Here is a 14,418-nt window from a genome sequence, read left to right as displayed (position 1 = left end):
TTTCGAAATCGTGGTTTTTATTAAAAGTATCTTATTCTTAATATATACGCCTGAGTGGGACACTTCTTTTTTATGATTTTCTTTACAATTAGCCAAGTTTGTTGTCACCACGTTATTCCAAGGTGGCAAAAAAAACTTTGTACCGTTGAGCTTTGTAGTAGTTGGTAAAAGGGTGAAAAATTTTTTACAAATCGCCGCAATTGCAACACCTAGAATTTGAGGTGGAAACCACCACCGGACGGTGGTCTTCCACCCTCGACCATTCCCATGTGAAAACCCACCGAGGAATTCAGTTCAGCGTCGTCGCCGTCGCCCAATTGTTTGTACTCTTTACCTCCGCTCGGTGGCTTTGGGGACGCGTTTGCCGTTCGGATACCCAGCTCCGACTTCGCTGGCCAAGTTGGAAACATGTCAGGATTTATAGGCAGTGGTGCTTCGCTGAAATAACCGTGTTTGAGTGCGTCCTCCGCAGTTATTCTCTGAGCGGGATCGTACGTGAGGAACCTGAAAAAAAGGGGAAAATTATTCGTATAATAATTCGATGTTGATTGTTTCTATAATTTGAGAGTTCAATTGCGAATGAATAAAAAATTTCAAGATTTTTCATGTATCATTTCTTTTTGATTTTTTTGACATTTATACATGAATGAGTGAATAATTCTGTTCCGATCGCGCTTACTTATTTAATAGCTCGATTCCAAGGTCAGTTAACGAGAGGCTGAAACGCTGCCGCAAATTGTTAACGGGATAATGAGCAATACAAAACTTTTGTACTGCCGAAAGCTTGCTGTACCCTGGCCAAATTCGATCGCTCGGCGTGCCAAGTTCCTTGTAGATTTTGTGTAGTTGGTCAATGTCCGATTTTCCAGGGAAAAGGGCTTCCATTTTAATAAGTTCAGCGAATATGCATCTGCAAAGTCAAATAAATGGATAATATAGTTTTTTCGGAAGAGCCGATTGTCATAAAGAGAAAAGAATAAAGAACTCACCCGACCGACCACAAATCAATTGGAGTGCTGTATTCTTTAACATTGAGCAGCAGTTCCGGAGCTCGATACCACAGTGTTACGACAACGGGGGTGTATTGTCTCAACGGCGATCCATATTCTCTCGCAAGACCGAAATCACCAACTTTCAAAATTCCCCGATGGCTCAAAAGCAAATTCGACGTTTTCAAATCTCGATGAAGTATCCAGTTATCGTGGAGATGGGCAACCGCTCGTAATAATTGTTGCATCAGACATTTAACTTCGCCTGAAACAATAAATTGCACGATCAATCAAAACGGTCATAATTTCGGATAATTTTTCGTTTATATAATGGTTGTAGGAAAAAAATAAAATATGAAAGAAAATTTTTAAAACCTGGAATAAAGACTTGTTTTTTTTGTTTCATAGTTTCCATCAGCGACTTTAGGTCGTGCTCAACGTAATCCATTACAATAAATATTCTATCCATATTGCTACCAACAACGATCTCTCGAACCGTCACGATGTTTGGATGTTGCGCTTTGAGCAATGTGTTTATCTCACGCAAACTCGTTATCGGGAAACCCTCTTTTTCTTTTTCCATCTTTAACCTTTTCAGGGCAACTATTTCTTCAGTACGTTTATCACGAGCTCGATAAACAACGCCGTACGTTCCTTCCTCTATTCGGTTCAAGCACTGAAATTCTTCTACGCTTCTGCAACCTGAAACATTAAATTGAGAAATTGTTAATTGAAATCATACATTTTTTAAATTATAAAAACAATCAACATCTTCGATATATTACAGCGACTCTCGAAATACTTTCGATACGGAAAAGTGTAGATATTTCGAAAATAAATTAAGGTTATCTTATCGAAGGACTTTCAATTTTTTTTCCAATTCAATATCCAAATAAACTACTAATCATCCGGGCAATACTGCAATACTGACCGGTCTGCACAATTGATGTAAAAAATTGTTTCATTATCGAAAGTTTGTCTGCTACTGTTATTACTTCATTTTATTATCATTATTATTATTTGTTCTAACAACTAGACCTTGTATGGCAGGTAAGTACGGGGGTAATTCTGACTCCTCTATTTTTTTCTCTGCTTCTTCGGCCATCTCTTTTGAGGCACCATTCGATTCAATGTGCCCCGGTGAATCACCTTCCGAATGATCCGATTTAGCTAAGCGATCAACCGATAACGGACTCGGATTGTTGTATTCCGAACCATCGTTGGTTTCTGCGTCAGAAGCTTTGTTCGAATCATTCGAATCGTCCTCTTCTTCCTCCTCTTCTTCATCATCGTCTTCTTCGTCGTCCTCACTGCTGGTTTCGGAAGAATCCGAGGAACGATGTTCCGACGATCTTTCACGGATACTGTTCCTTTCCTCGGACGAAGCTCTTGTATGAGAACTGCAAATATCGCACATAAAAAATTTGGCTCCCGAAATAAGTGTTACGTAAAAATGACCACAATATTTAAAAGAAAATACGCACTCTGGTGATTTCGATTGAATTGGATCCGATTGAACTGGACTTTGACTTTCATCGGATAATTCCACGATAGAATGTTCGTGATTAACGTCAGGGCTAAGTGCTCTTTTTTCTCCTCTTTTCATTCTCCGTGCTTCTAATTCTAACCGTGATACTTCTTTTCTCCTAGCCATTTCACGATCAGCCTCCAACAGCCTGGAAAATAGGAAGAGCAAAAATAAGATATTTTGGAACTCAAGTATTTGTATGGATGAATGAAAAAAAGACTTGATCGTTGGTGTCTCGTGTTTTAAAGTTGATTAATTAGTGAACTTGGAATGATTACTTTTCTCTTCTCATTTCTTGTTCGCTTATTTCCTTCGGATCTTTATTTTGTACGGGAACTTCACTGATGTCCATGTCCTCAGGATCCTCCCGAGGTACGACATCCATGGCTTCGCGCAATTGTTTTTCTCTGTGTTCTCTCTCGCGATCGATTTTTTCACGATCTCTGTCGCGCGCTCGATCGTGTTTGTGATTTCTCTTGTGTCGTTTTTCACGATCGCTGCGTTCGATCAACTCGTTATCATCGTATTGCTCTTCTATAACTCTAATATGTCTGCGATCTTCCGTCATACGAATGTCGCGACGTTCACGCGTTTCGTCCGGTAACGAGCGTATCTCGCGTCGCTCGCGGATCTCATCTATCCGTACGTCTCGACGATCTCTGGATTCTCGCGGGTCTTCGGTTCTAATGTCGCGTCGGGAATCACTCTTGTAGTCTCGCGAATCCTCGCGTCTCTCACGACGCTTGTCCAACAATCTTGAAAGAACAGTTTCATCATTTTGCTTGTACGCGAATACAGCTGCGTCTCTGGTTGTAATTTTTGGAATGATTTTATTAATAAAAAAATGAACTTGGACTCAATCCAATTTTTCGTCAGATTGATTGAAATATACAAATTTGAATGAAGCTAATACGCAAACTTACCTTTCTCTCAAGTCTTCAAGTACACGATCACCCGTACTTCTATCCTTTCTCTCGTGTCGCGAGGAATCTCTGTCTCGCGAATGTCCATCCATTCTTTCCATTCTATCGGATCTTTCTCTGTCTCTTTTACTTCCTTCATTACGTTCAGATCTTTCCATATTTTCCATAGCGTGTCTACGATGTCTGTGTTTATCTCTGTGTCTATCCTCCGCTCGCTCATGATGACGCGACTTACGCTCCTTTTCATCGCGTCTCTCTCTTCTGTCCCCGTGCTTCTCTCTTCTTCGCGAAGAGCTTGATTTTCGTAGATGCGTAGCCGCTTGTGGCGGCTTTATGTCCAATGAATCCGCCGTGTCCGCGCCTTCTTCCTCCGAAAAACTGAACAAATAAACAAATTATTTTTTTTGTCCGCTGTTTTTCTCAAGCATTCAATATTTTTCCCCTCATTTCGACATTAGTTTTATATTATTGGTTATTCTTATTTTTATACACCAAGAAACGGAGCTTATGCAGATTCTTTGTTGAAAACTGTTTGAACCGTCCTGTAAAGTACAGAAAAACAATTGCTCAGTTAAGTTTGAAGAAAATAGTGATTGGTAATTAGCAAAATTTCTCATATTGAAAATTCGCGAATTTTTTTCTATTCTAAAATATACCGGCACGTGGAACAAACGAAATTACACTTTCGAACTATTACAAGTTGAAACAGTGATCAAAATCTCTGAAAGTTTCTGTTTATATGATTATTCGATTGTAGAGTAAATGCAATTATGTGTATGAAAGATCGCTTAGACCGTACGAGAGCTACAGGAACAGATAGTTAGATTTTTGTCCGGTTCGCAATTCTTAATTTTTTCGGTGAAACGTTTATACTGATGTTATAACCTAACGGATGAGCGGTATAAAACGTCGTTGGATCGTTACCTGAAGTCGTCCATATCCTTCGATGGGCTTTTCTTGATTTCACCGTCCTCGCTCTGATTGTCCAAGTCCATGTCAGTTTTATTGATTCTCCAATTGTGACTAATAAACAACAACCTTTAAATAACAAACCTTTATCGCGTTTTCATTTGTTTGTCCATTACTCAGTAACTTGCTTGCAACAGTGTAACAGAAGCGAGCGGCGAAAACCGCGAACACACACGAGTCACACGGCACGAGTAACCGGAGTAACAAGCAAATAGCGTTAGCAGTCAGCAGCGCCAACCGGACCACGAGAGGCTGAGAACTGACCTCTGTGAACTTGGCTGACAAATTTCGCAGCTTGACTTGCTCACTTGCTCACATTGGGTATATACATAGCGTTTAGATTGGTTTAGATGGGTGTGTTTAGAATTGTGTTTTCACGCTCCCGACGTTCAAGTGATTGAACGCATCCACAGAGAGAATCGTCTGTTATCTCTATTATCGTACTACTGCTTGTTTCGCAATCTTCACTTTTCAATGAATCCAGTGTTGTTGCGTCGAGTAATTGAAAAAGAACAAGATCACTTGTTGGTTCCGCCATTTTGTAATCGCACCAAGTCGAACATGACGTGAACGCAACCAGCGTCACCGCACCGCGTTCACTTCAAATCGAACACGTTTTATGGCCGTTTTCTCCGACGTGGTTCAAATTCAGTTCAATTTTTTTCACATCGTTTCGAGATAGAATGAACCAAGTTTAAACTCGGATTAACGTTGAAGAAAACGGGCGTTAGCGTTATTAGCGTTATTAACGCTATTAACGCTGTCAGCGTCCAAGTAGAATGTACCCATTATTTGTAAGTATAGAGAATACTTACAATATTCACATTTATTCTCCCAACAAACGTAATAAAAACGCCACCGATTATCGCATCTCTGCTTACTAGAGAAAAAAAAAACAAAAAAAAATATCTTGTCAAGTAGCCAATTTTTAAAAATGGTAAAATATCACATTTTCCCCGAAGCCTATATAATTTCGTTCATTGTAAAAACTCAAATAAAATTTTTTGTAAAATAAGCGAATGGACAAAAATTTTTCTTTTAAATTGATGTATTGATTCTTGTTTCGATCTATTTTGATTGAGTATTTTCTGACGAGCATCGGAACTCCCTCAAAATGTTGGAGAAAACGGGTATTAATCGGCCAAGTTCACGTAGGTAGTAGGTATATAGAGAATTGTGTGCTGCGACTGTGCGTGGAGCTGCGCTGTGGCTGCGCTTTTGGGTTGTTGGTGTCACCTAACCTCACTTTAACTTATATATGAAAAACATACAAACATTATTATAATTGTTCTGATAATTACAAAGAACTTGCACGAACGATTTCTCAATCATTATATTACTCAGCACCATTTTAGGATAACAAAATATAACGATGCGCGAGAATTTTGTGTTGTGCGGAAATAGTTTTAGTTGTTTACGTACGATGGCAGCATTAGTATATTTTGAAGAGTCAAAACATCGCAGTTAGCTGGCAGCAGCAATCCGATTTATTCTCCAAATCATACTGTCAATCAGCTGTTTATTAACGTTGTTATCCAAATAAGACAGAATATCTTATTCTAAAATGTCAAAAAATCCGTCAGACTTTTTATAGATCTGTGAATAATTAATTAACTCCAACAAATTGTTCAATAACATCTCATGTTTTCTATACAAACTGTGCCAGTGTGTTTAGTGAAAAGTGCCTGAAACGTGACAATATATTTTTTACAGGTTAACTCAAGTTTTTTGAGTTTCCGAAAAGCTCACGCTTCTTGCTTCATCTTTTTTAAGAGGAACTACGAGATCTATTGTTATGTGAGTTTTCAATATTGGTACGCGTATAATCAAAAATGCATTTACAAGGTATATGATAAAATAAAAATGCCCAAAAATCGTCATATATTTGAGCACATAAGAGTGCGTCAGGGCTCGCGCAAGCTATTTCTTCCTCTTGATATTAATAACTATACATAGTTGCATGGATAACTATTGTATGTTATATATCCTAAAAATATACAATACATGAACAAAGTTCAGTATGAGATTTCTCGGGCTTCAACAAGTTTCGTCCTCACGTAGAAATCAATTTTCCGACCCCACGATGTTCTACTTTCGTCAACACAATGGTGTATTCGGAAAAGTTATCGAATTCGCTCGTTTATTGAAATTGTGATGCTCGTCTTCCCTGCACTTTTTCTCATATCCCTTAACTTTTCTTTCGTCGATGCGCACGTGTCGAAATCGTTTATTTAGCACTTGTGTTTCCGAGTAAAATAAGCGAAGGAAATGAAAAGCGTCAAAAAGTCTCGACCTCACACTGAAAAAGGGATCGGTAAATTAAAAAAAAATTGAATTGTTTCGATTCACCAATGTGATTGATTTGAAAACAACGCATTTTTAAAATTCACATCCACATTTGATTAATCCAACAAAATATTAATGAAATTTGATTGTTTCATTTGTAGTTTCAACCAAAATAAAAATAATAATTCTCTTATATTTTCTCCTAACGTTTTTTTTTTATTGATTTAAGTAAAAATACGAAAGAAATAGTATATTACGACCCAAGCCCCGAAAGTTGGATTTCCTGGTGTGTGTGTGTGTGTGTGTGATATAAAGGTCGAGGCGAAGCCGAGAATTCTTTTTTAATTTTTTATCGAAAATCACAAGTCGTTAACGACGCTGAAGTTTGCAACGTTGGGGTCCAACGAAATGGACGAAAAAAACGTTTGTAATTCACCAATTTTTTATTTCACGAATCGTTGGTGCAGCTTGAAAAACTACGAATCGCAAATTTGTCAGGAAACAAAATAGGAGAATTACTGGAATTATTGGAGTGTTTTTTTCGATCATTTTGTTGGACTCCAACGTTGGAAATTTCAGCGTCATAAGTCGTTACACGTACAAAGACTATCTTTAAAATACACGATTCGGCGTGCATGGTTCATCAATATAATAAATTTTCAAATCAACTTTGGCGAAGGAATTCCTCATTGACTTGTACCAGCAATAACCTTGAGGAATCTGGAACCAACAAAAAAGTTATATCATTAGAACCACGTCGATCCCATTCTTGCCTTAGCCGATCGAACATTTTCTTTTTAATACTCTGCGTCAAGACGCAGAGTATTAAACCCCGTCTCTAGATATATATCACTATGTGAAACCCTATTCTTAAGGAGGGTGGATCGCGACGATACAACGTTGCCATGTTAAGGAGTTTCGGTACAGAAGTCTAAATATTAAGAAATCGATCAAAATTGGTGATAATGTTCTTCAACATCAAGTGCGAAAACACAATTTTTTTCAAAATTTTCTTCTGCTAAGTTATCGAGTAATTACGCATTAAAACAGATTTCTTATGCCCGGAATGTTGCCTATACAGAAACGCTATGCTTGTACACGTGAACTTTAGTGATCAATTACTCGATGACTGTACAGAAGAAAAATCTTAAAAAATTTGTATTGCCAAATTTGGCACTAAAGAATATGTTGAACAAATTTTATAAAATTCTGAACTTTTTTGAAATTTTTTATGTTTTTAGCATGGTTTAGTACGGCAACATTGTATCGCCTGTACCGAAACTCCTTAAAAATATTGAGAATTTCAAAATTATAAGAATTTAATAAAATTTGTTAAATCTATTCTTTAAAAATATGTAAGACAATAGAATTTTTTTTTAGATTTTTCTACCACAAGTCTCGAGTAATTGAAGACTAAAGTTCAATGACGCTGAAGTTTGCAACGTTGGAGACCAACGAAATGAACGAAAAAAAATCTCCAATAATTCTCCAATTTCGTTCCTGCCGAATTGGCAATTCGTAGTTTTTCATCCTACACCGATACTTCGTGAAATAAAATATTGGTGAATAAAAAATGTTTTTTTCGTTTATTTCGTCGGACCCCAACGTTGCAAACTTCAGCGTCATAAAGTTCACGTGTATAAGCATAGAGTTGATATATATATACAGTTATACATCTCGTGCATACGAACTTCGATTTAACGCTCAATTATTCGATAACCATGTGGTAAAAAAATTTGAAAAAACTACGAAGCTGAAGTTTGTAACGTTGGAGTCCAACGAAATGAAAGAAAAAACATTTGTAATGGACCAATTTCTTATTTCACGAAATATCGCGGTGTGCAGGTTGAAAAACTACGAATTGCAAATTCAGCAGGGAACGAAATTGGAGAATTGCTGGAATAATTGGAGGCTTTTTAAAAATCATTTCGTTGAACTCCAACGTTGCAAACTTCAGCGTCATAAAAATCTAGTATTTGTATACTTGACGCCAAAGAATGTTATCACCAAATTTTATCAAATTCTGATTATTTCCATTTCGTCATCCACCCTCCTTAAGGTGAAGGATCAGTCACCTAACCTCACCTCGAATTTTCGAAATGAAAATTCTCCGCTGTCGTTTGTCTAATCAAAAAAAGGCTCTGTCAGCGGACGCGGAAAGATGGCTAAAATACGCTGACAGGGGCTTTTTTTTATTGATCAAACCGTGTCGAAGATATTCAATTTCGAAAATTGCAGTTATCTCTCTCGCAGTCACGGTGGCGAGATAGCGACTGCTCCATCACCTTAAGATGAAGGATCAGTCGGTAATCACAACCGTGAGTGCGAGAGGGATAGCTGCAAATTTTGAAAAGGAAATTTTTCCACATCGTTCGTCTGATCGAAAAAATAAAAATGTCATCGGATTTTTGCGATCGTGCTGCGTACGATGACATTTTTATTATTTTAATCGGACGAACGGTGTCAAAGAGTTTCAATTTCAAAAATTCGAAGTGTGATTACCGACTGATCCATCATCTTAAGGTGATCAGAATATCTGTTGTTCGGTCGGTAAAAATCCTGTTACACCGTTTATTCCGAGTAGTTTGATATTTGAAAAAAAAAATGACTCACGCGCTGTTCTCATTTGATGAGAAATCAAGAATATCCGAGTAAAGCGTGTAACCACTTCGCGGCTGTCTCTCTCGCACTCACACGCAACCATAATAGATCACACATGTTCAGGTTCAGAATAAAACATCGACCAAAATGAGAAAAAACTAGAGAAAATTGCATGGCCACGAGAGAATCGGAGCGATTATTATTTGGAAAATTTCGTACACATAACCGTTGAATAAAATAATAATTGAGAAGGAAACTTGGTGCGCGAAACGTGTTGATTTCTATCGTGATACAATTATCCCGGCAAAACCGAGTCAAAGCCCGAGGGCTTCATTACCATATATAGTACATTTATCGAGAATTGTATGTATCACGTGACCGAGGAATGTGCTTTCGAGCTTTATCTACGAAATGCCTGTGTGCCTCGCGTAATACTGGGCAATAATAATATAGAACATAGGGTGATATATGCGCCAGCATATACGCGTATGTACCGAATAAATCGCTGTCTACCACCTTCATTGTTCGTTAAACGCGCTCTGGCGTCCTTAATAAACGAATCTAGGACGCACTGCCGACTAAATCCCTCTATTCGCATCGGATTATTATTCCATTGTTTATTTGTATAAATATATGCACACTCGTGCGTATTATCAATACAAATATATCGCTTGAAATATTGGAAGAATAATTATTTTTATTCATTCGCAGCGTAATCACGTGACATTTGTTATTTTTATTGATATCTTTTTGTCTTCTCATACGTAATTTTTTTTTCGTTGTTTCTCGTGACTCTATTTACTTTTGTGGTTTTTTAAAAAATATTTTTATATTATCCTACTACACCACAGTATTCGCCCGTCTTTAGAGACCCTCAAGTTTGTTTATTTATTTTATTTATTTATTTTTTTTCATCTCTGTTTATCTTTGCCCTCATACCTTTTGCGAAATGAGACGTAAGAACGAAGACACGGTCGGGCATGTCGTGTCCGGTTGCCGGCCAGCTCGTCGCGTCGTTTTCGTAGACGCAATGCGTCGGAAAGCTCTGCCAGAAAGACCGCAATCGCCGCAAAGACACGGAGAGCCAGAGCGGGAGAACAAAGAGAGAAGGAGCTGCGATAGAAACGAGTGTTCTTACTCTTGAGATTCTCACCCCGTCGAAGACAATCTTTCTACTCTTCTCGCTTCGTATAACCTTTCTCTATAGATGGGTGAGCACTTATGCACGTACCACCGAGCTTTCCCTTCTCTTTCTCTTCTCAATGTTCCTCGTCCTTCATCTTCTGCGTTCACTCCCCGCGCTCTCTCGCCGGGACTTCGGGACTCGTCAGTCTGGCAATCCGTCTTCTGCTGCTATGTTTGTATCTTTTCTCACGGCCACGGTATAGCATTGCTGTCAATTTCGAGCACTGCGTCGTCACGAATTTTTGCACTTGTACGGACGTTGCATATTTTCTCCTCCCCTCCCGATATCGATATTGAATTATTTCATGCGCCAACAGTTGGAAACTTTTATTGGGTTATCGAATTTTGATTTCTCGTCTCTCTTAAGATGATGGATCAGTCGGTAATCACACCTCGAATTTTTGAAATTGAAACTCTTTGACATCGTTTGTCCGATTAAAATAATAAAAATGTCATTGTACGCAGCACGATCGCAAATATCCGATGACATTTTTATTTTTTCGATTAGACGAACGATATGGAAAAATTTCCTGTTCAAAATATGCAGCTATCTCTCTCGCACTCACGGTTGTGATTACCGACTGATCCATCATCTTAACCCTACACCTCATGTGTCTTTTTTCATACCCTCAACCTCATGACCGGGGTTTGAACGCACCCCACTCTTTTTCTGCTTATAAATCCGGTCCTACGATGCTAAACTGACTTTATCCTACACCATTTTCTTCGTTTTTTTATAACGAAAAGAATGATGTACGATAAAACTAATTTCAATTGAATTTATATATTAAAAAATCCGTCGATAATCAGTCGATAATGTCGCTTGTTAGGACGGGAGCGTAGTTTGAAGTTCGCGTGGGGTGTGCTCACACCCCAGTCATGCGTTCTAGGGTTAAATAACCAAATTGTAGAGTGGTCGATATTTCAAGATCTTAAAAGTTGGAATATCGGATTGGAGAAAAATAAGTAATTCGAAATTATTATTTCCGGTGGACTATTTAACAGATTACGTGGTGGTTAACCGAATATTCCTTCTTTGAATTCGTAGTTACTCGGAAATATGTATATTTTGATAGTTTTCATTTCGAATCCTATTTTAACGGATCATACGAATGTCAGAAGTTCATATTTTCCAATTCAAAATGGAGAGCAGTTGTTTTATAGATAGACCGGAATAGAGAGTGGCGGAAAAGGAAAGTGATTTTTTCGAGCCTATTAAGCTTGGATATGCGGAATAGCGATGGCTCGAAAAGACGAAAGTCAAAATGGCGATGTTTGAAATTGGAGATCACCGCAGCTGAGTAAGTGAGTGAGACGCGTGTATTTTGAGCTCCGTTGCATTTCTTTATTTTGATCGGTCGACTTTCTAACGTTTCGCCATTTCGAACCTTCGACTTTTTCGTGTTTTAGTATATCAAGCTCAGTAATATTGTTTCTTTCGTTATTATATTTTCGAAACTGTGAATATTCACAGTATTGCTGATTGTAGTAATTTATGAATCGAAAGAGTGACACTTGAATTTTCGGAAAAACGATATATTTCATTAATCGTTCTATGGCCGATTGTTACATTCTATTTTCGATGTAAACGCGCTTCGAACTTTCATGTTTCTACTTTATTTATTTCGCCATTCAGCGCTCTAGTCGAATTGATCTGTCTCCATATTATTATTCGAAGTTTATAAACTCTCCCCACGCTCGCTCTTTCGCTTCGTTTACTTTCGTTTTTTCTTCACCTCAGAATTATGTTACTTTTATAATTCGCAAAAGCCCTCACTCGGACGAATTCCACGAATCGTTTAATCTTTTTATTCGGAGTAATGCTGTTCCTTGATCGATTTATAACTCGAAGAGTTTTGCACGAGAGTCTCTGATTCGACTGTTGAGAGATCCAAGAAACTTCGAGTTTCACTTTACAGCCAGAAGGTTAATTCGATCTTATCTGATTACTCTGCTTCTAATTTATTTTCATTACCGATACGATTAATCGTGTTTACGACAAACATTTTAGGTCAAGGTTGCCTCATTTTCCAAAATTATTATTCCTCCCGCAGATCATTGTGAATCTGATTATTTGGTTTAATTTCTGAGCAAAGTGAAAATAAATTGCAACCAATGTAGTCTAAGGAGAAACAGCAAGCAAACTTCGTTAAGAGAGTGAAGTGGAGGCCGACTTCTCGAAAAGATGGGGATGCTTTATCGAGTACATTTTCATCCACTTTTTTCGTATTGCTCAATTATTGGAATTGGAGAGGAAGATGAAAAATGGGAACTTTCTTTAAGCAATCGTATTTCCTTCGAGCCAGAAATTCCTCACACCGCGTCCTTTCCATGTTCCACGTGTCCCCCTCACTCGCTCTCTCTCAGTTTAATTCTCTTTTATTCGCATCTTTTTGCATTTCTGCTCCTTCATCTCGATAATAATCTCCAACAATTTTCATTTTTTCTTCGTCTCAGCGGAGTGCTTCAAGATTTTTTTTTGTTTTTTTTTTCTCGTTCGAATGATATTCCTTGTTGCAAATTGAATGCTGTTTTAGTTTATTTTTCAGTTAAAGCTTTTTTGTTAGTCCACTTTCTGGGAGAGTAAGCAGCACCAGTTCTGCTCAAATAGTTGAAGAACTTTTCAATCTCGTTTTTTACCCTCGCGTAACGCTTCGTTATTATTATTCAACTCTGATTTATCGATCGAACCTCGCAACACTGAGTCTAGGCCAATTATAGCTGATTACAAGTTGCACTTTTGCATCAGCAGGTTATTGATGTTTTCCTTCAAACCAGTAATTTTATTTTCGAATAACCCAACTTTCAATCGCTATATATTTAAAAAAATGTCTCCAAACACTGTTCCAAAACGACGCTGAAGTTTCCAACGTTGGAGTCCAACGAAATGAACGAAAAAAACGTTTGTAATTCACCAATTTTTTATTTCACGAATCGTTGGTGCAGTTTGAAAAACTACGAATCGGAAATTTGGCAGGGAACAAAATAGGAGAATCACTGGAATTATTGGAGAGTTTTTTTCGATCATTTCGTTGGACTCCAACGTTGGAAACTTCAGCGTCATGTTCCAAAAGGTTTCACAAAAGTATAAGGACTCCTTGCGCCGGCGACAATATTTATTGAGCCTATCGGACGAAGTGAAGTTATACAAATTGCGAATTTGTTTAAGTGTATTTTTGGTCAAATGAGAAATGTCAACAACACGTGGTAACTTACCTAAAAATGTAAGCCAATTCGTGGATGTAAAAAACACGGAGATGACATGAAAAATGTTGGAGGAAGTGGAAAAACTCCGGAAAAAAGTTGGGAAACTTACAGAAAATAATGGCTACGAAAAATCGTATCCTGATTAATTTTCTTCAAGTTTTATTCTGACTATATTCCTTGAGTTTCAGTAGAGTGCCTCTACATTCGTTGCTGCTATAAAATCTTCGGATTTCGATAAAGTCGTATATTCGAATCTTCCGAATAAGATAATTTTCATAGTTCCAAATATTTTCAGAATGTTTAGAAACTTGACTTAATATTTATCGAATGAATAGGTATGTGCTTTGACTCCTCTTTTGGAAAACGAATTTATGAAAAGTAAAATATTTAAGGTCGTGCGAGGAAATGCCTTGGGAAACACAAGAGTCGTTTTTTCTGTGCAAAGAAAAAAAAATATTCCATGATGAAAATTGTCATAACGACGCTGAAGTTTCCAACGTTGGAGTCCAACGAAATGAACGAAAAAAACGTTTGTAATTCACCAATTTTTTATTTCACGAATCGTTGGTGCAGCTTGAAAAACTACGAATCGGAAATTTGACAGGGAACAAAATAGGAGAATTACTGGAATTATTGGAGAGTTTTTTTCGATCATTTCGTTGGACTCCAACGTTGGAAACTTCAGCGTCGTATTGTCATCTTCGTAAATGAAATTCAGTTCGTGCTGAAA

General features: G+C 37.7%; 2 protein-coding genes across 5 annotated transcripts in view; one reads left to right on the top strand and one right to left on the bottom strand.

Annotated features, from left to right (window-relative positions):
- On the bottom strand, nt 1-4,939 carry Pitslre (cyclin dependent kinase 11B pitslre). 3 transcript variants are annotated; one of them, XM_043412979.1, is made up of 9 exons: nt 4,365-4,939; nt 3,441-3,818; nt 2,796-3,323; nt 2,474-2,665; nt 2,028-2,389; nt 1,365-1,691; nt 990-1,254; nt 680-910; nt 1-504 (listed from the first exon to the last, which is right to left on the bottom strand). In XM_043412979.1, exons 1-9 carry the CDS (start codon nt 4,433-4,435, stop codon nt 210-212), a joined length of 2,649 nt encoding a protein of 882 aa, XP_043268914.1. In that variant the 5' UTR covers nt 4,436-4,939; the 3' UTR covers nt 1-209. The 3 variants fall into 3 exon arrangements, with proteins under 3 accessions (XP_043268914.1, XP_043268915.1, XP_043268916.1); XM_043412980.1 differs by having other exon boundaries at nt 2,796-3,272; nt 4,365-4,938; XM_043412981.1 differs by having other exon boundaries at nt 3,441-3,982; nt 4,365-4,458.
- Nucleotides 4,940-5,078: 139 nt separating this feature from the next.
- Nucleotides 5,079-14,418, top strand: part of LOC122407030 (WW domain-binding protein 4) — a 47,972-nt gene continuing 38,632 nt past the window's right edge. The window contains exons 1-2 of one of the 2 annotated variants that reach the window (XM_043412986.1): nt 5,079-5,203; nt 6,123-6,206. In XM_043412986.1, the coding sequence (XP_043268921.1) occupies nt 6,205-6,206 (2 nt within the window). In that variant the 5' untranslated portion in view covers nt 5,079-5,203; nt 6,123-6,204. Of the gene's footprint in view, nt 5,204-5,724; nt 6,207-14,418 lie in introns of those variants that run through there. The other variant, XM_043412985.1, reaches the window with a different exon arrangement.

Source organism: Venturia canescens, chromosome 2 (genome assembly GCF_019457755.1).
Source record: "Venturia canescens isolate UGA chromosome 2, ASM1945775v1, whole genome shotgun sequence".
Classification (NCBI taxonomy): domain Eukaryota; kingdom Metazoa; phylum Arthropoda; class Insecta; order Hymenoptera; family Ichneumonidae; genus Venturia; species Venturia canescens.
Note: the sequence above shows the minus strand (reverse complement) of the source record. Positions and strands in the feature narration are given on the sequence as shown.

Bases quoted from the DNA above. Each gene is read 5' to 3' on its own strand.
- Pitslre (XM_043412979.1), bottom strand. From the start codon at position 4,435: ATGGACTTGGACAATCAGAGCGAGGACGGTGAAATCAAGAAAAGCCCA. The intron at 911-989 runs GTGAGTTCTTTA...TTGACTTTGCAG, and splicing joins ATTGATTTGTGGTCGGTCGG to ATGCATATTCGCTGAACTTA. The intron at 505-679 runs GTAAGCGCGATC...CCTTTTTTTCAG, and splicing joins GGAATCGAGCTATTAAATAA to GTTCCTCACGTACGATCCCG.